The sequence below is a fragment of the Triturus cristatus genome, chromosome 2_1 (assembly GCF_964204655.1).
Source record: "Triturus cristatus chromosome 2_1, aTriCri1.1, whole genome shotgun sequence".
In the NCBI taxonomy this organism is placed as follows: Eukaryota; Metazoa; Chordata; class Amphibia; order Caudata; family Salamandridae; genus Triturus; species Triturus cristatus.
The window spans coordinates 680,345,395-680,372,851 of record NC_140581.1 but is presented as its reverse complement, the minus strand read 5'-3'; the positions used below and the strand labels follow the sequence as shown (position 1 = coordinate 680,372,851).

Sequence of the window (27,457 nt, the reverse complement as noted above, 5' to 3'; positions counted from 1 at the left end):
CACACTATTGTTGCAATATCACTGGTTAGAGGAGGCATACCCTGAAGCAGAGGTCAGACCCGGGACCAGGGTTCAATTCCTGACACGGCAGGGTCCGGAGCCCAATTGTCCACGGACTCGATAATTCTCGCTTCGGTGCCCACTCTAAGCACGAGTTCACACTATGCAGCTCTGGGCAACAAGCTTGCTTAATCTCCACAACGGCCCCCCTGCGGCGGGATGCCTGGCTTTCACCTTGGGGATGCCCAGTATGGGTTATCTCACAGGGAAAAACCAGGACGGGTTCCCAATGCAAGCGCCAAGATGCCCAAGGGTAAGTTGAGCGCTATATAAGAACACATAATAATAATAATAATAATATATGTAGTATATCCAGGGCACAGGATTCTGACCTTGAGGTCAGCCCTATAGACTCCCTATTGTGGTGCATTGGGCATTATTCTAGGCTAGTCCTATAACACTCTGGGGTAGGCCCTATAGATCTACTGCAGTTTCCTCTAGGTTGCTTCTCGACAAACTCTAGACCTACCCCTCAAGTGTGCGAGGCTTATGCAATGTTATTACTATTCTGTTCCAAGGTGGAGTCTGTCGATCCACTACTATGACATCTTGGGTTTATATTGGGTACTTACCCTATACTTCAAATTAGTCCCTAAAAGTTTTAGTACTGCAGTGCCTGGGAAAATTCTGGTTTCCCACTTTTGCTTTCTGGGGAGGCTTCTTGGACCTATTATTGCAACCTAGTTTGATAGCCGAGCTCCCACTGTTCACAGTGAAGATTCCACTGCTCCAGATTCACTCCCTAGGCCGGCTCTCTGTATAATCTCAGCAGCTGACAAAATCTTGCAAGACAAAACTTCGAAGCCTCAACCAAGAGTTCGTATTCTATTGGAAACTAAAACATACTCTAGCGCCCCGGTTTGCCTGCTGAAGATGGCGTACGTGTGAACCTGTTGTTCCGCGCTGGCCTGCTTTCTATCCTGCCTAATTGGTGGTTTGGGGACGGTCCTGGCCGCACCGAACAATGGCCTGGTAGTAGCGGGCACATCCATGGATGAATATCCATCTGTGAAGAGCTCATCTGGGGCCAAAAGTGAGTGCCAGAGATGATACATGTTAGTGAACCCTGCCCCCAAGATAACGACCGGGCCCTGAACTCTGCCCCTGTAGCGCGGTTGCTGGCCTGTGCCGTGGGAGAGACCGTGACCCTGGGAGCGGTGGAGAAGAGCCTACATATACTGCCCCAGGTTACGGAGGCACAAGGTACTCCAGGACTGGAGTGCAGCAGGTTCGGCCTGGGCCGGCGTGCCTGATGTAAGGGTGAGCGGGCACCTTGGGCCTGTGCAGCGGCCCGGAGTGTCAGAGATCGACCGGGAGACATTTGGAGCTTGTCTATCTCCGCCCCATTGTAACTGGTGGCCTTGCGGTCAGACTGCAGCGCTGTGACACGGGGCCGGGAGAGTGACGATATGTGACAGGCCTGGGCCGGAGAGCACGGGGGCCTGCTTTTGCCTAATTATACTGCAGGCGGGGTGCCGCCACGGCCTGCAGGCTGGACCTTGTGGGAATCCCTTGATCGGCTGCTCTGGATCTGCCCTAGGAGCTACTGGGAACAGTGTAGAGCCACACAAGTGCATTGCTGAGACTCTGGGTCCTGGGGGGCCCCACTTCCTTTTGTGCACTGTTCATCAGCCCAGTGGTGGCCAGACTCATCCATTATAGAAATAGAGACCTCATACTCCACAGGCAGTCGGACCCTTCACGGTGGGCAAGGGCAAGGTGTCGGTATTCCCGGATTTTACAGCTGCTGTGAATGCACAACAACCTTCTTTCCTGGAAATGAAGAAGGCCCTCTGGGACGAAAGCCTGTAGTACTCCCTGATGTTAAACTCCTTTTAATTCATGGGGGTTTATGGCAGCTATTGCTTGAGGGAGCCTGCCCACATTGGCCCATGCCGTTCACTATTGTAACCCTGGACGTTACAAACTCTGGGTGTGGGCTGGGCCATTCCCCTGGTTGGTAAGTGAGAACGTGGCCGGCATGGAACTGGATGAGTCATTACGAATTTGCCTATCCCGCACGGATTGGCCCCTGCCAGGAGACTGGAGGAGGCATTCTACAGACAATGTTTTCACTTTCTGACTTTGGGTGGCCAGCCGTTACTGCGCTGCTCTTGGGAAGTTCATAGTTGCTTTATTTTAAATTGTTGATCTCTAGGGCTGCGCTGCATTTTACTTTGAGGAGTCTGGGCGCGGGGGAGGGGACACTGGGCTGTGTACACGGGACACAGATTGGCTAGGTGTCTGATCAACAATGTACACTAACCTACATGTCCTGGAATATTCAGAGGATGGGCTTGGCAGCCAAATGACAATGTACACAGGAACTTGAGGCGAAGAGGAGTGGAAGGGCTAGGCTACAGGAGACGCATCTTGTAGGAGAAGAACTAGATCGCCATCTGCGTAGGTGGTGAGGCCAGATGTACGCCATCTCCTACTCCACCTATGCCCGGGGAATGCTAATATGGATCAGGGCTGGGACACCCTTCGGGCATGTGCAATCCTCTACAGACAAGGAAGGCCGCTATGTCCTAGTTAAGGGTAGATTGCTGGGCAGAGATCTCACTTTGGGGAGTATGTATGCTCCAACTCAGGTCACACTCTTTCAGTCTCTTTCGACTATCCTGGTGCCCTTAGTGACAGACGACCTCCTGCTGGCTGGTGACTAACTGTGTGACTGAAGTTGTGCTGGACCGCTCCACCCACCCTTTGCCCGGGGTGCCGGCACACAGGACAGTGGAGGGATTCAGGGACTGGCTGGACAACTTGGGACTATCAGATGCATGGAGAACCAAACATGGGGTAATGAGTGATTACTCCTATTATTCTCATATACACCAACTGCATAATAGATGGGGTTATTTTGTCTGTTCGAACAGGCTCTGCAAGTTTGTTATGCACACAGGATATCAGGGATGTACCCTCTCGGACCATAGCTTGCTACTGCGGGGGTTCCAACCAGTGGAGGAGCACCCGGAGATCCATATGTGGTGCCTCATATCGGCATCCCTGGACGATGCCCGTTTAATCGACACTCTGGGAGAGGCTGTCGCTGGGTACTTTGACATCAATTGGGGATCGGCCTCCTCTAGCCTGGTTGAGTTGGAATTATCTAAGATAGTCATCTGGGGTCACAGTTTGGGTCACTCGGTTGGGATACGGAGGTAATTAGACGAACTATGAACCCTTGGCGATAAGCTACATGAACTGGACAATGACTTAGGAGCAGATACCGCTGCGCTGCCTAGACAATGGGAGGCTCAGGAACACTATAATGCAGCCCTAGAACGATTACAAGAACTACAGCACATGACAAAGAGGGTAGGCCAGGTCGGCTGCTGGCTTGGCTCAGCCGCCCTGAGTACCGGGGGGGCCTTATCACTTAAATCCATACAGGGGATGACATGATACTATACTCCCCAACGGCAATAAATGCCACATTCTGGGCATAAATTACAAAACACTTTGAGCACCCGACACCTCTTCCATCGGGGAACCAGTCCGCTTTTTGGAGCAGCTGCCCTTATGGGTGCCTGCTCATGAGGCTGGGGAAGACAGGGGGGGGCCGGAGACAGTCCAGGAGATCTGATTTCCCATCAAAGAAATGGCCATGGGTAAAACTCCTGGCCCAAATGGCCTACCTGCTGAGTTTTACTCTGCTTTTGCAAGGACCCTGGCCCCTAGATTGGAGTCACTCTATAATGATTCCCTGAAACTGGGAAGGGTGCCTGAATACATTAGGTATGTGGTTGTGATCCTGCTACCCAAGACTAAAGACCAGGGGGCTCGAACTTCAGCATTCCATCCCCTGTCCATGCTCAATATGGACTTTAACATTTTGAGCAAGGTCCTCGCCTTCCGGCTGCTATCCCATATGCCCACACTGATCCACGGCAACCAAACTGTTTCAGCCCAGCCCGGAACACTGCTCTATACCTCTCGGTCAGCTGTACTTGTAGGGTTACCGATTTGGTTGATGTGTTGGTCGTACTCTAATAAGACCAAAGAGGCAGTCATTGGGAGGACGGGAACAGAGTGTGACATTTGTGCTAAGTACTTATGAGCTACTTCACTTATGTCAGGGAACTGCTAGACTGTCCATTCCTCTTTTTATATTAACTGAGATGACGACCCCCATTAGATTTGTTCACTTGACCCCCTATAATGTGACATTGTATGACCCTGCTAAGTTTTCTTTTTGTATTACGATTATTAAGATCTGTCCTGATTCCTGTATACTCTTTGATATAAACACCAATAAACCTATGGAATCTTTATCCTTCCACTGTACAATGTTTAACAACAATATCACTCTCAAAAAAGTACTACTGCAAATTTAGCAAACAAGAACACTTAATGGCTGCACTATTATATTGTGGAAATCAACTTGACTTCTCCCTTGACCCTTCCCCTGTCACATCCCTCCCCTACTAATCCTTCCTGTACCAAACCTTCTCCCTCCTCCTCTACCCAACCTTTCACTCTTTTGCCCTGCTCATCATACCTTATGATGCCTCTCTAAAGGCAATGTTACAACGTTGCACCCTCTCCTACCCTACTTTCTAACAACATGCAGTTCCTCATGGATCCAAACACAGCACTCCACCCACCCTCTCCACAGACCTCCTCTAACCACTAACCAATCCCAAATCTCTGCCCAATACTCAATTGAACAGTAAAAATCCCAACAGCACACCAATAATGATCATCTGCCACTGGCACCAGCCCATGCCCCAACCACAAGGTAGACCCAGAATAACAAAAAAATAAAGAGCTCGCCCACTCATTCTCTCAGACTTCTATCCTACTCTTACCTTCCTTCACTCCCTCATACCACCAATCACCTCCCTCCCCCCAAAATAACTCACGTTCTATCTAACATTAGCTTCTAGAAACACCATCACTAATTCCCTTTGGACCCATCACATAAATCAGATTAGGTGATGATGCAGTACCCAAACCACACAAAGCAATCCACGACAGATCCCTAATCCTCTTCAGAAATTAACCAAAGTTGAAGAACAGCAGAAGGTTTGCAGTGGTCCAGAAAAAAACACTACCCACATCCAACATTTCTTGATCATGTAATGCAAATTGCTGCATGTTCGCTGTATTCTGACCACAACCTTCTCAGCCACACACTTCCTCATAATTCACACCACAACTTAATCCTACTTCTGCAGATACTCTCCTGAACAAGAGAGGGCAATTAAATAGACCTTAATAGCCTCTGCAACCTAGAGGATCTAAAGACTTGGTTTGATAAACTTGCACAACGGCAAAAAGCATATTTACTTGCAAACATTGAAGCATCTGCCTACCAGCGAGTAGTAACTGCCCAACTACTTAGAAGCCATACCCTCCCAGCTATATTCACCCCAAGAAGTCTATTCTCAGGCAAGGAAAACACCCCGTCTAAACTCCCTTTGACAAATCAAGCACCTACAGATCTCACCACAACCACTGCCATTTCCAAGGATCAGGAAAAGTCAGCAAAACCCTTTACCAACAGCTAACAGGAGAAGTTGCCTTTTTTGCTCCTCAAAACAATATGGCTAAGTACCAACAATAAAAAACAGAACCCTTGAAAGACTTTCAATTAAAACACATACCGCAAACAAGCAAGTCTGGGCTGAATGTGCTAATTTCTGCACACAAAGGCATGCACAAGAGTGCATTTGTACATGCCTATGTTTGCATGTAATAGTATGTTATAGTCAGACCAGTGGGCTTTGCCAATGCTTGTTTTACATAGTATGGTGGTGGCAAGTTGATTCTAAACATAGCTGTCCCCTTGGAATACAAAAGAAAAAATAATACAGCAAGTACCATTTCAAGATAGCCACACATTTAGGATCAAAGTGGCATCCATCTTGCGACGGTATTGCATATGGTGCATCATTGTTACACTGTTCAAATGGATGTGAAATGTGAGGTGATCTTGGAACGGTAAAACAATACAACATACATACATAATAGCATTTACGGATGGCCCACGGTAATGCGAAACGTGGAAGCCAACTTGGATTTGCTTTCACATAGAGTAGCACTGTTTCACCAGTAAGACATGGGCCCTGAAGTGGCGGCCATCTTGAAACAGTAAAGGAATACAATTGTATCATTCCAAGACGGCTACCAAGTTTAGTATCAGTTGGTAGTGGGGAGTGTGTAAGGGAGACTGCACACTCAAGCACTCACAAAAGCATTTGAACAAGAATTGTCAAAGCCAAAAGGTCTTATCTATGCAAGAGCTACTGGGTTTGCCAATATGTTTCAGCAATGTTGTACATCTGAGTGGCAGCTGTTCAGCATGGCTAAAAGTTGTAGGGGTAACAGAGTGGTGTGGAGTTTTGTAAAGTGAAGTAGAGTTGAGTGTTGTGATGTAGAGTTGCGTGGAGAAGAGTGGAGTGTCATGGAGTAGTGTACAGTGTTGTGGAATGACATGGAGGAGGTAGAGTTTCGTAGAGCGAAGAACGTAGAGTTGAGTGGCGCAGAGTGGAGTACAGTGTCAGAGTTGAGTTAAGAGTCAGAGTGGAGTGGCATAGCGGGTAGTGGCATAGAGGGCGTGTCGTAGAGTGCTGTAGAGAAGAGTAACAGAGCGGCGTAGATTGTCAGAGTGGAGTACTGTGTCACAGAATAGAGTGGAGAAAAGTGGCATGGAGTGGCAGAGGAAGTTGCGTAGAACATCGTAGAGTAGAGTAGCATCGAAGAATGTCATAGATCTGAGTAGAGTGGCATAGAGTAGAGTGTCAGTAGAGCAGAGTTTAATGGAGTAGAGCGTCCTAGAGTGGCGCGTTCTAGAGTGGCGCACAGTGAAGTGGCGTAAAGTACGGCGGTGCAGAGTAGACTGCAGTGGTGAAGAGTGCGTTGGTTTTGAATAAGTGATGTAGAGTGCACTGGAGTAGCGTGCAATAATGCAGAGTAGTGTAGAGGCGTGGAGCAAAGCAGACTGCAGTGGCATGTAGTGCAATGGCATAGGGAGTGGAGTGGTGCAAAGCAGTGTGGAGTGAAGTGGTGGAGTGGTGCAGGGTACAGCAAAGTAGTGCAGGGGTAGAGTAGAGTAGCTTAGAGCGCGGCAGCGTAGAGTGAAGTAGAGTGGTGGAAAGTTGAGTGGTTTAGAGTGAAGTGGCATAGAGTGCAGTCATGCAGAGTAGAGTGTCAGATAGCTGGGTCGTAAAGTGCAGAGGAGAGTGGTGCAGATCAGAGTGAGGCAGAGAGCAGTGACGCAGAGTACAGTGGTGCAGAGTAGAAGAATAGAGTGGCATAGAGTGCAGCGACAGAGTGACGTAGCTTGCAGTGGCGTAGAGTGCAGTGGCATACAGTAGAATGTTGTTGAGTATAGTGGGATAAAGAGCAGTGGTGCAAAGTAATTGGCATAGGTGCAGTGGTTTAGAGTGCATTGCCATACAGTGCAGTGGCATAGCGTAGACTGCAGAGGTGCAGAGTTGCACAGCATAGAGTGCAGTGGCGTAGATTGTCTTAGAGTAGATTGTTTCAGAGTAGAGTGAAGTGGTATAGGGCAGAGTATAGTGGGGCAGATTATAGTGGGGCAGGGTAGAGTGAGGTGGCAGAGTAGAGTGGTGTAGAGTGGCACAGCGTTAATTGCAGTGGCAGAGATGTGGAACTCCTATAGCCCGACGCCCAGGACATAATGTTTGGGGTCAAGGGCAACAAGTTTTTATGTGTAGGCCCAACCCCATGCAGCACAAAACCTTTGGCTTTCAGTTTGCAGTACCACATTACGGATCAGAAAAGGGCACTGTCTGCAGTAAAGTTCATATTTTTGCCCATATGGTAATGCTGTTTAAACTTGTATTTATAGTTCAGTAATTGAAAGCCTTTATTATTAGGGTGAGCGCTCTAAGTAAATATTGTAAGCTCCGACTGCACTATTAACAGTCAGGTTCCAGTATAAAAATGTGTACACACTTTTTCGAAGTTAAACAATATGAGGCTATGTATAATGCTCCCAAAACGCTCTCTGATTTGATGCAAATATTTACAGAAGTTATAAAGCAAGATTGATGATTCTTTGCTTTCAAAATAAAATGTTTATAAAAAAATGAAAGCAGATTTGCTAAACTACTGTAAAATTTCTGGAACCATTTCTTTGCAGCATCATTTAGTAACATGTGTTGATGCATGTTAGTATTTCCCAAAAATATTCATAATAGAAAATCAGTCTAACCCGTTTCAATAAGATTATGGGAAACTAAAATAAACAAGCACTGACAAAGCCAGTAGGTCTGAAATTGGTGGTCAGCTTTATAGTTTTTTCAGTGTGCAACTTGTTTTGGCATGGATTTTGTAAAACCATACCCACGCCCACTTGCGCAGGCCACGCCCCCTCCATCAGGCTCCTACTTAAGCGCTGATTACGAGCGCCGTTCCCCACACCGATTCCTCCTGAGGCACAGCCGGGAGCAGCTTACTTAGCGTTTTGTTTTTAAAAAAAAACTGTATACTTGTGTGTTTTTAAACCCCCCCACTCACTTACCCCTGGGCATCTCACTTCTCTTGAGGCACGGACACCCCCGCATAGCGGAACTATCGCTGCAGCGGGCGCGGTGTTTTCGACCTTCTTGCCGCCATTCGCCGCGGCCAGCAAGACACGCCCACTTGCGCAGGCCACGCCCCCTCCCAACCTCCTCCTCACCAGTATATAGTATGTGTCTCTACCGGAAGCGCAGCAGACGGGCGCAGCGGGCGTGACGTTGGTGCGCCTAAGGCAAGCCCGTCTGCCCCAGTCCGCGACCGACCGGACCAAGGGCCACCCCCCTCTGCCCCATCGAGACATTACTCCCCAGCCCAACTACACGGTCTTCAAGGCCCTTGGCCGATAAATAAATCTGTGACCTCTCACATTGACAGTTTGGGACTCACAGCATCCATACCCCCATCCTCTTTTCCCTCCCCCTCTCACCCTCCCCTGTATTCCTCTGCCTCCCGCTCTGAGCCCTCCGTTGCACCTACACCCCCTTCTCTCTCCATCTATTATCTCAACACGCGCTCTGCAGTCAAGCACTATCACGAGCTCTCCGTCCTCTTAGACCTATATAAGCCTGGTCTCCTATTCCTCAGAGAGACCTGGTTTCGTGATAGCTCTCTCCCCTCTTTATTGGCAGCTCTCCCAATCACTTACTATGCGATTCGAGCCGACCGATCTACGGATAAAGCGGGCGGTGGTGTCGCCTTGATCGCCCGGAAAGAATTCTTTTTTCAGCCTCTTACCTTCCCCCCCTATTGGTACCTCCGGTTTTCTAGTTGTCCGCTCCCTTTCTTTCAAACATCCTCTCACTTGCCTACTCGTGTATCGTCCCCCCCAACCCTCCCAAGCCTTCCTTCCTGGGTTTCAAGATTTGGTGGCCACCCTAGTGGTTAATAACTCCTCCATCTTGGTGGTAGGTGATTTTAACTTCTGGCCCTCTGACCCTGCAGAATGTCCCAATTCCAAAGAATTTTCTGACACCCTTCGCTCTCTCAATTTCAATTCCTATGTTCACTCCCCTACTCACATTCATGGTCACACGCTCGACCAGATTTGGTCTCTCAACTGTCCTATTGTGTCTCTCTCCATCTCCCCCTGCCCCTGGTCTGATCACTCTTTGATTTCCTTTTTTTCCCCTCTTCTCCTAACCACCAAGCCCTCACTTCCTAAAAATATTTGGGCACGCTCCTGGGGCCGAATTGACGTTTCTCAAGTGGCCTCCACACTCCTTCCCCTCTGCCCCGACTTATTTGGTTTACCGCTTACGGCACAAGCCGATTCTATTAATTCATGGCTCCAGTCAGGCTGTGACTCAATTGCTCCTTTTCGATGAGTTTCCTCTAAACGGCCACATGAGTCCAACCGCTGGTTCAGCGAGGAACTGAAGGCGCTGAAACTCTCAGTTCGCCATGCCGAACCAGCTTGGAGACGGCATTACTCCCCCAATCTTAAATCCCAGTACACTTCCCTTCTTTTGCAATATAAAAAAACTATCTTAACTACTAAAACGGAATATTTCTCTTCCAAAATCCTAGCAGCCGAGAACCAGCCCAAAGAAATTTTTCTATAGTTCCCAATCTTGCATACGCCGACAGAACCACTCTCAAACCCCCTCCGTCACAGTCGCTTTGTGATTCCTTGAACACCTACTTCTTGGACAAAAGTGACAAAATCAAAGCCAATATTCCTCCTCCTTCGCTCTCTTTTCACAATCCCCCTAGTCCTCCTGCTAAGGCGCATTTTGACTCATTCCCCCCACTAACCGAAGACTCCTTCCTTTCCCTTCTATACCTGGTCAAATCTGGTTCCCCTCTTGATCCTTGCCCTGCTCACATCCTCGGGCTCATTTTCACAACCTGCATGGCACCACCTCTCTCCTTTCTCAACTGCTCCTTATCTCAGGGCGTTGTTCCCCCCACGTTAAAAACAGCCATCATTCTTCTCATCTTAAAAAAACCTGGCGCCGACCCCTCTGCCCCAGTCAACTTTCGACCCATTTCCTTACTCCCCTTTTTAGGGAAAGTACTGGAACGACATGTGACCAGAGCCCTTACCACCTTTGTCGAAGAAAACCAGGTCTTGGCCCCCCCGTCAGGCCGGTTTTCACCCCGCTCATTCCACCGAGGTGGTGGCGATATCCGTCCTTGACAACCTCAGAGAAGGTATGGACACCAACCACCCCCAGGCTCTGGTCCTTCTCGACCTGTCTGCCGCCTTCGACACGGTGGACCATTCCATCTTACACTCCCGTGTCGGGGCGGCTGGGGTCGGTGGGGTAGCCCTGGTCTGGTTGTCTTCCTTCCTTAGGGACCGCTCCCAAGCAGTACGGCTAGGCGACTTTTCGGCTAAGCCCTGTAAAGTGCCGTGTGGGGTTCTCCAGGGTTCCTCCCTTTCCCCTTTACTGTTTAATCTCTACATAGCCCCTCTCATTTTTGCCCTTCAACAAATGGAGGTCTCCGTATTTAATTATGCGGATGACCGCCAGCTCATCTTTACTCTGTCTTCATTCACTGACTCCATATCTAATTTTCCAACCACAATGATCTTCATCCGGGACTGGATGAGTCACAACCACCTGAAACTAAACCCGGATAAGACCGAACTGGTTTTGACAGGTGGTTGTGCCAATCCCTGGTCGTCTCTCTTCTGGCCCCCCTCCTTGGGTTCCCTCCCTTCCCCTTCTTCTTCTGTCAAAGCGCTCGGCTTCAAGATCAACGACCAACTTACTTTGCACTCCCAGGTGAGCTCTGTGGTGTCCTCCTCCTTCCTCTCTCTCCGCACTATCCGCAAGGTATCCCGCTTTTTCTCCTTTACTGCCCTCAAACTTATTGTGTTGGCTATGGTCGTTTCTAGACTAGACTACGGCAACGCGTTATACTGCGGTATGCCTGCTTACAATGTTCGACGGCTCCAGCTGGTGCAGAATCAGGCCGCTCGGCTAGTCTACAATTTGTCCAAGTCACACCACGTCACTCCGCTTCTCAAATCCCTCCACTGGCTCCCTATCCGTGAACGCTCTTTGTTCAAAATGGGTTGTATTTCCTTTCAGGCCCAGTCAGGATCCGCCCCTGCTTTTATCTCTTCTGAGATCAGAATCTATACCCCCGCAAGGGAACTGAGATCATCTTCCCAACATCTGCTTATTGTCCCCCGTTTTTGCCGAAAAAAATGGGGAGGCTCCAAATTTTCAACTATTGCCCCCACCTTCTGGAACTCTCTTCCGTCTCACCTCAGGTCCCTCACCCATAATCCTTTGTTTCGTAAAGCATTAAAAACTTTTCTTTTTTCACAGGCCTTCTCCCAATAATTTTCCCCCGGTCTCCTGGCCCACCTGCTAACTGAGGTTTCAGTGAACCACAGCGCCATGAAACCGTTAGGTGTACGTGCGCTTTAGAAGTAATTTAAACTCAAGCTCAACTCATATTGGTTTGGGAGCCGCCGGGCCCTCACCATTATAACAAGCATTGGCAAAAGCAAAAATAGTTTTTTGGTCTCAAAAAGCACACACTGCCATAGTGGTTAGTGGCACTGAACAAACCTACTTTGTGTGCCAATTTGTTCTTTGTGAAAGAGCAGAATGCTGTCACACAGGGAAACCAGCCGATACAGAGAGAGAGAGAGAGAGAGAGAGACAGATTTTAATAAACAGAAAAGGTCACGGTCAAAGCAAGACCAATTTAGGGGCCCAATTATTAAAGAAAGTCTCATAAGTGCACCCATGGTATATGTCCTTGCATTAAGTGCAGCTATAAGGTTTTCGGGAATTCCCAAGACTTTACAGAAGAGGAATAAAACTCCTAGAAAATATTCATTAACTACATAGTAGCATGAATATGCACGTGTAGATTTGCTCATGCAAACATCGGAGTGGTGCAAGCTCACTTTCCCTCCAACCACTTTTTTTTCCTAACTCTGGAAAAAGGTTTACGTTTGCCATTGTTAGGAGTAAATTCCAACATTTCTCAGTATTCAAAAAGATTAAAGAAGTTGTTAAAAACCCTTAAAACATGCAAGTTAGTAGGTTTGCACAGACTCAAAAGGGCATTCTAACCCTGAAACTATTGCTTACCACTATCTTCAGCCCCAGTACGTAGATCTGCGGAAACTTGGCAACGTAAGGGGTTTGCAAGTATTCAAACACTACAATGGTATGAGCCGTGGATTAATCAGAGCGGCTATATCAGAGCTTTTATATTATGAGATTGCTGCCATAATTTGTCGCTGCACTACATGGCACCAAGGGGGCAAGTGGATTTTGTTACAGGAAAAGTAGATTTATGAAGCAATCTGCCCCATGGACAAGTAGATATTTTATTAAATTCCACACCCCTGAGTGGTGTAGACGGGAGTGGCGCTGAGTAGAGTGGCGTAGAGGGCAGTGGCGTAGAGTAGATTATTTTAGAATAAAGTGTTGTGGAGTGCTGCAGGGTAGAGTGGAGTGGTATAGAGGAGTGGCGCAGAATGGAGCAGAGTGGAGAGGCGTAAAGTGCATTGGCGTAGAGTGCAGTAGAGTGGCACAGAGTGTAACAGAGTAGAGTGCAGTGGCATAGTAAAGCAGAGTGGCACAGAGTGTAACAGAGTAGAGTGCAGTGACATAGTAAAGTAGCGCAGAGTAGAGTGGCACAGAGTTGTGTGACAGAGTGCAGTGCAGCAGATTAGAGTGTCGTAGAGTGCAGTGGTGTGGTGTAGAGTGGAGCAGTGTGCACTGGTGTAGAGTATAGTGGCATACAGTAGACTGCGGAGGCAAAGTGGCACAGCATAGAGTGCAGTGGCGTAGAGCGCAGTAGACTAGAGTAGATTATTTCAGAGAAGAGTGGAGTGGTGCAGGACAGACTATAGTGGTGCAGGGAGGAGTGCAGTGGCACAGAGCAGAGTGGTGTAGAGTGGCACATTGTTAAATAGGTGGCGTAGAGTGCAGTGGCGTAGAGCGCAGTGGCATGGAGTAGATTATTTCACAGTAAAGTGTTGTAGAGTGGAGTGCTGCAGGGTCGAGTGGAGTGCTGCAGGGTGGAGTGGTATAAAGGAGTGTAGTGGCTCAGAGTGGGGTGGCGCAGAGTAGAGAGGCGTAGAGTGCATTGGCGTGGAGTGCAGTAGAGTGGCACAGAGTGTAAGAACAGAGTGCACTGGCATAGTAAAGTAGCGCAGAGTAGAGTGGCACAGAGTTCACTGACAGTGCAGTGCGGCAGAGTAGAGTGTCGTAGACTGCAGTGAAGTAGAGTGTAGTAGAGTGCACTGGTGTAGAGTACAGTGGTGAAGAGTACAGTAGCGTAGGGTTGCAGAGTAAAGTAAGAGTGCAAAGGTGCAGATTGGCGTAGAGTTTAGTGGTGTACAGCGCAGTGGGGCATAGAGTGCAGTGGTGTAGAGTGTATTTGTTTTGATAAAGTGGTGCAGAGAGCATCGATGTAGAATGCAGTGGGATAGAGTACAGTGGCATAAGGTGCAGCAGTGTAGAGTAGTGGCACACAGTGGAATAGAGTGGCGCACAGTGGAATAGAGTGGCATGGACTATAGTGGCAAAGTAAATTGCTTCAGAATAGAGTAGAATGAAGTGGCGTAGAGCTCAATGGTATTGAGTAGATTGTCAGAATGCAGTGGTGTAGAGTGCATTGGCATAGAGTAGAGTGGTGCTGTGGTGAGGAGTACATTAGCGTAGAGTGGTGCAGAGTAGCATAAAGTGGCATAAAGTGCAGTGATGTAGAGCGCAATGGTGTGAAGTGACGTAGCATGCAGTGGCTGGAGTGCAGTGGCATGGAGTGCAATGTTGAAGAGTGTAGTGGAATAGAGTGCAGTGTTGCGGAGTGGTGCAGAATTTAGTGGCCTACACTGTAGTGGTGTAGAGTGAATTGGCGTAGGGTCCAGTGTTGAGGAGTGGCGTAGAGTGGTCTAGACTGGAATGTTGTAGAGTGCAGAGGTGCACAGATGTGTGGGGTAGAGTGGACTGGCATATAGAGTAGATAGGCATAGAGTGAAGTGACGTAGAGTGCAGTGGTGCACAGTAGATTAGAGTGGCGTAGAGTGCATTGGCATATTGAGCAGTAGAGTGGCAGAGCGTAGAGTGGCAGAGCGTAGAGTGTGGTAGGGTGCATTGGTTTAGAGTACAGCGTCGTACAGTGGTGCAGAGTAAAGTGACATATTGCAATGGTGTAGAGTAGAGTGGTGCAGAGTGGCATATAGTTCAGTTGCAGAGAGTGCAGTGCTGCAGAGTAGAATGTGGTAGAGGTTACTGGTCCAGAGTACAGTGGCGAACAGTGGTGCAGAGTAAAGTGACATCCAATGGTGTAAAGTAGTAGAGCGCAAAGTGCAGTGGCACAGAGTATAGTGGCGTAGAGTGCAGTGGTGCAGAGTAGATTGGCATAGAGTGCAGTGTCGTAAAGTGAAGTTGTGCAGAGTAGACTTGAGTGGCTCAGAGTGCATTGCTATAGAGTGGAGGGGAGAGATGCGGAGTAGAGTGGCATAGAGTTCAGTGGCGTAGAGTAGAGTGGCATCAAGTGAAGTGGCAGAGAGTGCAGCAGTGTATAGTAAAATGGCGTGGATTGTATTGGCGCAGAGTAGAGCTGCACAGAGTGCTGCGGAGCAGAGTGGTGCATAGTAGAGTGACGCAGAGTAGAATATAGTGGCAGAGTGCAGTGACAGTGTACAATGGTGTACAGTATAGTGGCGTACAGTGCAGTTGTGCAGAGTAGATTGGTGGAGTGCACTGGTTTTGAGTAACGTTGTGTAGAGTGCATTGGCATAGAGTGCAGTGGTGTAAAGCGGTGCAGAATAGATTAGAGTGGTGTAGAGGGGATTGGCATAGAGTGCACTGGCATACAGTTGAGTAGTACATAGTAGAGTGCAGTGGCGTAGAGTGCAGTGGAATAGAGTTAGGTGTTGCAGAGTAGGGTGGCATAGAGTGAAGTGGCGCGGAGTGGCGAAGAGTGCAGTGGCGAAGAGTGCAGTGGCGAAGAGTGCAGTGGCGAAGAGTGCAGTGGCGAAGAGTGCAGTGGCGAAGAGTGCAGTGGTGCATAGTAAAGTAGTGTGGGGTAGAGAGTATTAGCATAGAGTAGAGAGGAGTGGAGTGGAGTGTTGATAAGAGTTCAGTAACGATGTGTGGAGGGAAGTAGTGTGGATTAGTGCAGAGTAGAGTGCAGTGTCGCAGAGTGGGGCAGAGGAGAATGGAGTAACGTGGAATATGCATGGTATGGTAGCGTACCGACATTACAGACAACGTATCTTCAATTGAAATGAGCATTACATTTGCACTCACATACATTCTAACTGATAAACGTATACAGTACACAAACGATAATGCATGGAAATGTCATCACCCAATGTATTAATTTGATAGACAGCATTGTTTAGTTACATACATTTAAATGTTGTGTGCTAGAAAAAAAAAACAACATCTGTAGGGCCTTGCTCAAGCAGACCACACTAGTCAGCATGACTGTCACATAAATCCTCTCACTTTGAAGTCGGAGAAAGAAAAATAAACACCAAGGTCCCTGGAAGACACAGCCTGACATTTCACCTCGGTCTCCGAATGCACAATAAATGTGACAAGCTAAGAACAAGATTTAAATGCCTGTTTACTGAAAACGAGTTAGTGGAAAAATACAGTAAATAAGGTTGGGGCAACAGGAGGGACGAACTAGAGCTGGACAGCCTAAAGCAAAGAAAGCAAGCAAATAGAAAGGCAGAAAATGTGAGTTACAAACCACAAAGCCAATGGTAAGAAACAGGCAGAATGAATTCCTCGGTCAACTTTCTGAATGACCCCAAGAAGTCTTTAGCAAACCAGACAGCTGTGCTGTCTGGTCCACTACAACCTAAAAACTGATGCTTACAGAGGATTAAAGATTCAAAGGTATTAAGTAAATGAAGTGTGTGACCGATCATACATTTCAGATATAAAATAGTCCCTCATGCATGCGAAGGAAGGTGGAAGAATACACAAAATGCCAAGAGAAAGATAGTGGGTCTAAATTAATCCTGTGGACCAATCTAGATGTGATTAACAATGTACTAAATCAACAGCTGAATGTCCCTGAGCCAAAGAAAAAACATGAAAGCTGACCCAAAGCCCACTATGTGTGTTTTATTACGGTATGGAAATAAACCCAGAAGGGTTGGCTCACACCAAGTGTAAAAACCACTCCATAGGCAGTACAGAATTGGTAGAACCTCCATTCAAATAGATTAAAGAGCCCACTACAGGTAATGGATTGAAGACTCTAGAAATCCACCAAACCGCTCATCAAACTAGTCAACAAAATAACCCTGCCAGCATCTCAACACGGTTAAAACACACCCAGTCACACCTTAACGAAACACAGTAAACTCAGTAAAAGCAGCTAACCTTCAAACGTACTCCCTCGCAAAGGAAAAACAATCATAGCATCATAACTACTTCCCAGCCACAAGCGTGTTACAGGACAATGAACGAACGACCTTAGCAAAGGAATCACCGTGCCAGGCTCTGCAGCAGTTCCTTGACCTTCTAATATTTTCAAACAAATTCTCCTAGAATCTTCTGCTGCTGTACCAGCAAGACAGACCGAGTTCTCCTATCAATTGTGGTACTACTTCCAAGTAAACTGAAAAAACTCATACAGTAAACCAATATCAAAGAAAAAGGACTAACAAGAAGGTCCAGCAAACTTTAGACCAATATCTTACGAAACATTACTTAATTCTCTCAAAAAGCATTTATTCCCCAGAAAGTAATCTTTATCATTCAAAGCAGATTGCTCTCTGATAAATTGTTTCATAACAGGAGGAAGCACTCAATCAGCATGAATTAATTTAGGATGACATCAGTTTGTTGCAGTAGGGCAGATAGGTCCCTTGGAAATAATAAGAGAAAGACTGTCATAACCCCTTTCAGAGGGCCACGGGTAAGCAGGAGCTACTGGACCCAACTGTGGGGGTTGAAACCTTTTAATCCTGACGTTCCAGGGTCTGATTTACTATGGGCGCTGAGCAACTGTGCAGAATATCCATTTAGCACCTGACTCTCATTAGTAACAGGGGTCGAGCAGTACATGGCGACTTTCTTAAAAAGTCATAAGTGTTCCAGCACACAAAGTGTTATGTGGCAGAACAAGATTCTTTGGGGCCTCATGGCCCAGCGATCAAGCTTATTGTCCACCAAGGATTGCGCAACATGCGTCTCCGTGGGGAGCACCAGTGGCTGCTGTTGGTAAGTGCCACTCGCAGCTCTACAGGGACAGTGGCTGGGCATCCATGGCACTTGCTCCTGTGAGACAGTAAGTTTCTCTGATCCTTCCCACAGGTAGGGGATAGGTTGCTCCGGGTCAGATTTTCAGCAGGGTTCGGGCTCGCACAGATCACCATGTTGGCCTCTCCTCTTGACGATGGCTTGAACCAGGCATGATCCTTGTCCTTTATCAATCAATCAATCGGGATTTGTAGAGCGAGGCTAATCACCCGCGAGTGTATCCAGGCGCTATGGTTCTGATGTAATCAGTCGAAGAGCCAGGTCTCGAGTCCCTTTCTGAATTCCGTGAGAGGAGATGAAGTACAGAGGGAAAGGCTGTTCTAGGAGTTGGTGGAAAGGTAGGAGAAGGAGCATCTTACACACAGCAATAATCTTCACGGCGGGCCCTTCTGGCTTCGGACTTCACTTGCTATGGCCCAATTAACATGGTAATGATGCCAACCACGGCTACTTCACGGTGGCCCCCCTCGGGTATACATTGGGGAGGGGGGGTCAAGCCAATTGGTCCAGCAGCTTCTCTCACACCATGCTTGAGAGGTCCACTTGCTAGGATCCCCCAATGGACCTCGCTCCCTCCAGTGCTGTCCTCTTCCTCACAGAGGACATTGGTCTTGGCAAGCTGGTAGGCACTGGCAATGTGTTGGGGGTCTGCTTCCTTTTGAAGCAGCCACTCCTCTGCCTTGCCTTTCCTCGGGAAAGCAGCCTGTCTTAAAAGAAGTGACTCAAAATCTGATATTGCCACAACAAAGGCCATCCGGCAGGGGCAGGAATGATCTCGTACCTCAACCATAACTCTGATTTTCTCAAATGCCCTTCATAAATGATGATGCATAAGTGACACAAAACGAATTCTTCAGGGTAAGGCTCAAACTCCAAGAAACAGTAAACAATCTCAAATACTGTTGTATGTGCACCAAACACATAAGCTCAAACAAAACACTCTTACCTTTGAGACGCTCCAGAAAATCAATCTGTCCTGAAGAAGTGACTGCCTCATCTTCAATGTTTCCTTGAAGCTGTTTGAGCACCTCCTGCAATAATGAATGCAGCACAATAAGAAGAGCAAGAGCCATGGTGTGACAAACACAGCTGCATGCAGCGCAGCCATTCTAATCTGAACACAAGTCGATGCACCAGAGCTGAAGCAGCCTTTCAGCACTCCCATAGGACCTTACATTACACTCTAATATTAGATATTGAAGCAAACAAGCCATTGTACCAGGATACAGATAAGCTATCAGTTTCCCAGCTCACATTCTGGAAAATGACCTAATATGTCAGCAACTTTTACCTTCAAATGTAATATTACCCCATGCAGAAAGGGTCTCTCGTTATAGACGCCACTCCTCTATGAAATCATCCTGTTTAGACTAGTGATGCAAAAGCTTAATACCAACAAAAACGTATTTAACGAAAAAGGATAAGCACACTTGGAGAATCTCTTATAAAAACGTTTTGGCACGATGTAGCAAAACAAAAATACGTTGCACTGTAGATTTACCAACAGTAATAATAAATGCACACCCACACATTACTACAAAGCAAAAGTCAAATTCCACATTATAACAGTACAGCAAAAATGGCAGGAGAGAAACACTTCAGTGCCTCGGAGATTGCATATTACAAGGGCTTTACATGCTATTTTACATCACCACACACCTTTATCCCCTTCCAACCTAGGTTTGGTTAAATATATTTTGTTAAAAAAACATAAAACACAGCGGCGCAGAGTGCAATATGCTATTTTTTTTTTTTAACAATTATTGAGGAAGGAAAGTGGCATCACGAACCACTCGAAGTTTTACCTCTAGTGAGTTGCAGTGAGTCATGACTCCTGCCAACAATCATCTATGGTAGGAAATCTATTACATTCTGCATGTATATATATTTTTATGCATGTACTTTTAGTTGCTAAAACATCCTCGGCTATATACATCACTCACCAATGTTTCTTTCATGTGACATAAATCGTATTACATCAGAAAACATTACAAATAAAGCTGCCAGGTATTTAGCGTGCATGTTACGGACGATGTATCCAAATGGCATTTCCCACATTTCCTAAGTTGACCTAAACACAGACATTTTCCCCTAACAATATTTTCAACAATTTAATGGAAAGGTTTGTACATACATAAAAGGAAAGTTTTTTTAGGTCTCGCCTTGCTATCGCGTAAGCGATCGCAAGGCGAGACTATAGTAAGGAGCTTTTAAAAGTGCGCCCAAAAGCGGATTGCATGGCGAGCACGCCCACAATCACGCGCATCGTGCCGCCATGCAATCCGCGTTTGGCATCCTACTTCAAAGGGTCCGCTCTCCCGCCTGGAATGCGCTCCCCCGCTAAGCGCGCGTGCCACGGTCCGCCGGGCTTGTTTTGTCTTGATGTTTCCTTTGAAAGTTCAACTTCCGGTGGCTTGGATCTTTTTCTCATTTGTTCCGTTTTCTTGGTTTACTCTATTGCATATACTCCACTATCGATTGATCGATAATTATTACTTGGCTGATGTTGGTTATGATCTTCTAACTTCTGGATTTTAGATGTTCACTCGTTCGTATATTCACCAACATTGATTCACTGCTGATTAGTATTTGATTGATGTCATGTTTTTCGTTCTTGTTATTATTCATGCTCCCCACCCTGTTTCCCTTTGTTTGTAATCTTTCCTTTTTCAGTTTGATTTTTCTCCCTGAGACTGGCTCTATTCTGTCTAGCGTTTATCTCTTTCCCCTGTAAAGAGCTGTAATGTGTTGGACCAAGTTTGCGCTATTTAAAGCTGCACAAGTAAAATGTGCCCGTGCAGCTTTAGAATGCCGCAGGGTCCATCAGAGTTTACAAATGTGCCATATTAAATATTATTCATGCACACCACATTCAAAGGGCATCAGTGAGGTGGCGACAAGACTCATGTAGTACACAATATCGTGGCAACGCTACTCGGCTCCCTTCTCATCGAACTGTTTACCCCATAAAAGAATATATAGAAACTAAAATCCTAAATGCAACCTCTTAGACCTTGTTCCTCTCCTGCCGGGATTTTTACAGCCTCCGCCCGCTTTCCCCATGAACAATCCCTGGAGTGTATATGTTATGTTACACTCTTCTCGTGCGCCTGTGTAATAATTCCAGAAATTCACGGGGAACCCGAGCAGTCAAGCTTCTAGCGGACTTCTGCTGGTCCCAGTCTCACAAACAGTTCACACTTGGTGACGTAGTCATTGACTCTTGGCCCCCATTCCAGGCCAGAGTCATTTGTTCATTCCTCAGAGGTATTATCGTTATTTTAGGAGATGTTATTAAGTTAGGAGATGTTATCTTGTTGCCAATACACCAATTACACAGCTTGTGACCCACGGCCTGCGGCACTTACTGAGAAATGTGCTGAGGGACAGCCCTCGAGGCCAAGGCGCGCCGAAGGCAGGAACCAGCAGGGCCTTTAGTAACCGCCGGCACCGGAAGAGGAATGTTTCCCAAAGGACACTGCCTCACTTTCGAAACTCACCACTCCTGAAACTCAACACACTTTATTGATACTTACAAAGAGGGCGGATTCCTAAAGCACTTTCCACGTGAGCACATTTAATGTTGCATAAGACGAAGTGCTACATATGACCAATTATGCCCCCCACCACTGGCTGAGTCTATCCACCGGACGGTGAAATTTTTTCCCTTACTGATGAGACCTGAGAAAGGAAAATGTTATGTCCCAGTGCCCCTAAAATCAAAAATCCCTCACTTTGACCACTACCACACTCACCCGCCACACTAAACTCTTCAGACTACAGCTACTCACGGGCACAAAGCCGGACAGCTGCTAAAGACCTGGAAGCCTCTCCCTAGAAAAGAAAACACACTGCGCACCCATCTACCCGATCCCACCATTGGCTCTGGTTCCCTACATCCCCGCTTCTACAAATCCTAATACCAGCATGTCAACGCAAGTGCACATTACCTCTATGCTCACAGCGAGCTGAACCCAGTCAGCGGGGTTCTGCTGCCTCCAAGTCGCTCAGACAACATACAAACCGGTCTTCGCCATAAACACCTCTTTCATGGCCCTGGACTGTGTCTTATCCCGTATAACGACACCCGATGCGCCCTCACTTTTCTACCTAGTTTTTCCTCTGTAGGTACTCCACAAGGCTCAGCCCACAGACATTTCCCCCATCTCTCTGTGACATATCACCCTTTGCCATCCCTCCTCTCACTGATCTTCTTTCCACCCACACCCCTACCTCAAATCCAACAAGCATTTGCAATGCAATAGGTCTCGCAGTTACACGAGTTAAAGCTATTAGCATTGTAAATGACAATGCCAATAGGCATTGTTATTTGCAATGTCAATAGCTCAAACTCACGTAAATGCGAGACCTAATGCATTGCAAATGCTTGTCTCTTTTTGGAACCGTCATACCCTTCATTACTTGAAGACACCAAAGTATAATGAAAATGACAGAAAATTCTCACCGAAAAGATACACCTCACAAATTTAAATATACAGAGTCTACAAAAGCCACACAATGCTTCTTAGAAAAAGCAATCTAGCACATAGTCCTGGCCCCTTGATATACCTCCATAAAAACAATGTCCAGAAATTTTAATTTCTGATTTGTGTTTTTGTATCAATAGAGAAGTAATTTAGCTTGGGTAGACATTGCTAATCCGGGGCCGTATTTTTCTGAACAACATTTTTAAAAATGGCGGATGTGCCGCAGTGATGGTGCAATATTTCAGGAACCAACTTTTTGCTGTCAAAACAGAGGTTTAGGGGGTCAAGTAATCTTATAGAGACAGAAATATCTCCTCAGAGCAACCCTTAATAATGATGCGATTTAGTAATTTACTTTAATATTGTTTTTGTTTCTGGTTTTACTTGGATTCAAATTTGTAAACATGAGCGAAGCAGGCGGTAGTAGAGGATCTTTACCTCTTGACTTCAACACAGAAAAATTAGTCATATGCAAAACTAATACAAAAGAAAAGCTAACATCTGTAGCTGGGCTGAAGAGAGTTTGAGATGCTGCAGAAATACGGCAAGACTAAGTTCACAAAAGATTAAAACTGATGGGTAAAGAGGATCAAATATTTTATAATTGTAACAATAAGTGCTACAAGTCGTACACAATGTAAAGAAAGCCTGGAAAACGTTTGCCAAAAATAGCAGAATCCAGTGACTCACATCAAGAATCCGAGTCTTCAGAGAAAGGGACAAAAATCAAACCCAATGCCGATCCACTTAGAAGATCGATGGCTACCCCTTGTCCACCTCCAATAAATGATCAGAAAGGAGAGGATCATCAAAGTGTTATATGTGGTTTAGCCAGAACAAGGACCAAATGGATTGACGAAAGAAGTACGTACAAATTAAGTGAGTCTCAAAGGGCAAACATGTTTTTATCTGCAGCTAGTTTCTTCCAAGATGAAGTTTACAGCCAAGGAGCTGTTCTAAAGAGAAAGGTGAATGTATTTTCAGCTGAGTTTTATGCCCACCCGAACTAAATGCGTGCATACATTTGAAAATATGAATTTACAGTGAGCTCCCCAGCAGCAACGTAACCGCCAGCCTTCTGTTAAGTTTGCACTCTGAAAAAGCAAGTGAAGTTTTAAAGTCACTCTTGGGTGCTGGCTATGGGTTCACACTTAGTGAGTTCAGATAAATAAAGGCCAACATTGATTAAACTGTATTCATCCATAATAATGAAGTTACGATTTTATTGGTAAGAATGTACAATGACAGAATTCATTTTTGTCAGTCTAACAAAAAGAATGAGTCACTTATGGTGTTCTCAGTTGATTTGACTCCTGAAGTTGTAGCTGCTTTGTCCCCGATTATTTAATGTTCATAATTTGTGTAAACATCTTTGCTGCTAATTAATGTTTTATTAATTTAAATTGTGTGTATGGAATGCTTTTATGGCTTTAATTAACCGAATAAAGTACTTTTGACTGACTGACTCCTGAAGTTGTAGCTGCTAAAATAGGATCACAGGATGCAGTAAAATCAGAAGGAACCCTTTAAAGAAACGTCTTGAAAGATTAGGATTTTTTACTTAATTACCAATTTTGTGATGCCCCAGAGCTACGAAAATCACGAGTCAACAAGAATGACTGCAGTTTACTTGACATTTTTTTTTACATCATTGTTTAGTATCAGCAAAGCAAAAGTGCTACAAACTAAAGTTCTTGAGTTCGGAACAGAAGCAGACAACACAGATGATGGCTTTGAAGATAAGCCAAAAAGTGGAAGACATCCTATGAACATACAGGCTTATGCTGAGCAACTGTACTGCCTTTTCCAAATCATGTTTTATGAATTATATCACCGCAAAAAGAAAACTCTGCTACACATGATGACTGCCCACACAATCTATGACAAGTGCATAAGTAAGGAACTAATCACTTTAATGAACAGGACTGGTGTATCAACAAGTTAAAATGACATAGTATGGAGCAGGAACTTGTTAGCAGCCCATGCTGTAAAACCTTGCAAATTAGACAGCACACCACTTCCAAGTCACTCTACCAGGAAAAGATTTACAATTGCTGCTCTTGATAAGTTTGAAGACAGCTCTTCTATGTCTGTAACATCCAGCATACATGATACTGACATTGAGCTTTTCCAAGACTGTACCAATGAAGTAGCTGCTGGAAAACAAGATGCATCAGCTGTAGGCATAAACAAACGAAGCTGCAAGCATAACCCAACTGCCTTACCAATGTGTGCAAAATCACTACAAGCCATCGACACATCCCAGTCTATCAGAAAGTTTCAAAGTGGCTGAGGACGTGGATCTTCTTCTCCCTGATGATGCAGTCCGTAAAGCTGATTCAACTGAATTTATATCGCTTTTTCAGTGCAGACAGAAGAATGAAGAAAAGCCAGTTTCTCCGTGGGCTGGAATTCATGCTCTGATCATCCAGAATACCATTTCACTGAAGGTTGAGTTTTTACCAGTAAAGCCATCTCCAGTCACAAACTATGCAACAGTATACCCAGCTCTAAAAATATTTCAAAATGTGTGTTCTCAGCTGGAAGCCCAGATTGTCCTACCAATTTTCTGCAATGAAGGTGTTTTCCGTATTGTAGCGGACACTTTTATGAGCAATCCAGTAGAATTTGACGATCTTTATCCAATGATGGGCTTTTTCCACATGACAAAAATTGTTTTGCGGTGTGCAGGAAGTTCTCAGTGGATGTGCCATAGACTATGCACTTATTGAGGCTGAAATCTTTGGAAGCAAAACTGTCCAGTCAGTATTGAGCGGAAATCATTATGTTAGTTCGTCACAAGTTATGCTCATCTAATCGGAGGCAATAGAAACATTGCATTGGAATGCTTACTGGAACAAAAATGACAAATTAGGTTTGGCGTCACTCATCTCAGAAGTAAACTAAGCACAGGGTGCACTTCATTCAAAAGACATAATGCAAAGCCAGGCAATTTTCAATGCACTCAGTTTAAAATCAGAAAACTTGAAAAGCAAGTTCGCAGAGTTTGTCAAAGAATGTGAAGAAAAATCAGAACTTGGCAAGTACCAGGGAAATGTTTTACACACAATAGGTCTAGTGAAAAACTTGGTACATGCCCATACGGAAGGTGATCGGACGCTGCACATGAAGACTGGAGTTACTGATTACTGTGTTTTGCAAATTTGGTTGAATAAACTACCTGAGATATGGGTCCTGGTATGTAGAAAGAGTGAAGAAGCTAGAGGTGGAAAAACCGCTACAGAAAATTCACCCAAAGATATTTTGTGGTAAAAGACAGAAAGGGAAGGTTCAATACTGTGGCTTCAGATATGAAACTGGAACAGACAAATTCAGAGATCACAGAAAAGCTCCAGGGGAATTGTTGATCAGACACGTAAAAGTGAATATGTTGTTCAATGGCTGCTAGTTTACCATGAAGTCCTTTATATTTGCAATGTTTTCAGAGAGATGACAAAATCAAAATGAATGGACTATTGTTATGGTTCAATACACATGGAGAAGTCTTCAAGCATGCAAATGCCTCGCTCGATTGTCGCACTACGCGGCTGGCCCTGTCTGGGTTGTAGGCAACTTGCTGCGTGCGTAATCCAACACCCATGCATAGTCTACCGATAGGTTACCCTCGCCCTCTGATCGTTTCCTTGTTATCGCTGCCAGCACGCCAAAGAGTTGTAGGTGACACGCTGTGTACATGCGGATTCTTTTCCTCCTTAATAAAACAGATTTAAATGAAAATGAATGGACTATCGTGAAACTATTCCTCACCAAGAACTTTTGGGAAGGAGAAGGGAACATTTGAATAAACATGTTGACAGCCTTTTTCATTTCATGCAGCAGCAAGGAAACCCCTTTGAAATGAGTGAGCCTGTGCGGCTACACAACTTTGTTACCAACAATATGTGCATAACGATTTAAGGACACGTTTACTAGATGTCCTGGAACATGGATCTAAACTATACGCAGAACTGAAGCAGGAGAGATTTGTTTTAAAAGAGAAAAAGCTGTTTGACAATCACTAAAGCTAAAATTCTACGCTTTAATTGCCATAGTAAGAGTTTCGTCCAAACAACCACTACAAAACAGGTTACAAAAGATTTTTTTTTATTTTGCAAGCACATAGAGATGGATGTAGCAAAAGAAAGGGGTGACTTTATCAAGGACATTCTGTCGCATGATCATCTTCAAACAAACGCATTATTTGATGGAGATGCTGCAACCAAACCAGTGAAGCACAAACTCGTACAAGAGCTCGAAAAAAATAACTTTCACCTGAATTATTTCAATTTGAAAATGTGTCCTCATTAAAAACTGCTGTTGCTTTGGACCATATGTCACAATTGCAAATGGTCAAGATTTCATCCATGCAGAGCTTCAGAGAGGTAATTCAGACTGTTTAACAGACATCAAAGTCAGTGTGCACCTTGAAAGAACTGCAAATTGTCTTTGACATTAGTCTTGAACTATCTGTCAAAGAATTTAAGAGAATAAGATGAAATGTCTACAAGTGGAACAATTGACCTTGCCTACATCGAAAATTGAACACCTATACCTGTGCAACTTGATACATTCTGGTCATCAACATCGAACAAGATGAACTTGGAGATGTTAATTTTCCAAAACTTTGCTGATGCATCAGTGAACACTGAATTTCTAATTATTGCAAGTGGAATGATTGTCAATGAGGAGTTGATACATTACGGAACGGACGAGAAAAGACACTTAATCCAGCTTCATATTCTGTACAAGAAACTTGACCCAGAGATGCCGAGTGTTCTTATCAAGGCACATATTCTTACGGGTGATGACACTATGAGAAAAATTGGAACAAAGCTTGGAGCTTTTACTGCTGAACCTGTGAAGTTTCTAAAAGGATTTGCTGAGACAGAAGAAGAACATGACTTTAAAGATGTAGAAAATTCCTTTTGCGTGTGTGGAAAACGAGTTCTGACTGTCAATCTTTAGTACAGTGAGTTCAAGAGATCAGTCCTGCTAAGTGACCTTCCACCGATGTCATATTCTGTACGTAGACACATGGAAAGAGCGTTCTACTTGATCAGAAGATTTGCAAATGGATCATGCGTATGTAGAGAAAGATCAGTGTGAATTTTGTTGGGAAGATATTGATGGGATGCTAAAACCTACATTTCTAAAGCGTCAACCCGGAGAACTTACACATACATGCAAAACCTGTGCTATAAA

General features: G+C 45.5%; 1 protein-coding gene across 12 annotated transcripts in view; it reads right to left on the bottom strand.

Moving 5' to 3' along the window:
- Nucleotides 1-27,457, bottom strand: part of APC (APC regulator of Wnt signaling pathway) — an 858,190-nt gene that overhangs the window by 315,129 nt on the left and 515,604 nt on the right. For all 12 annotated transcript variants that reach the window (XM_085632601.1, XM_085632600.1, XM_085632606.1 and 9 more), the window contains one exon: nucleotides 18,715-18,799. In XM_085632601.1, coding sequence (XP_085488727.1) covers nucleotides 18,715-18,799 — 85 coding nt within the window. The remainder of the gene's footprint in view (nucleotides 1-18,714; nucleotides 18,800-27,457) is intronic.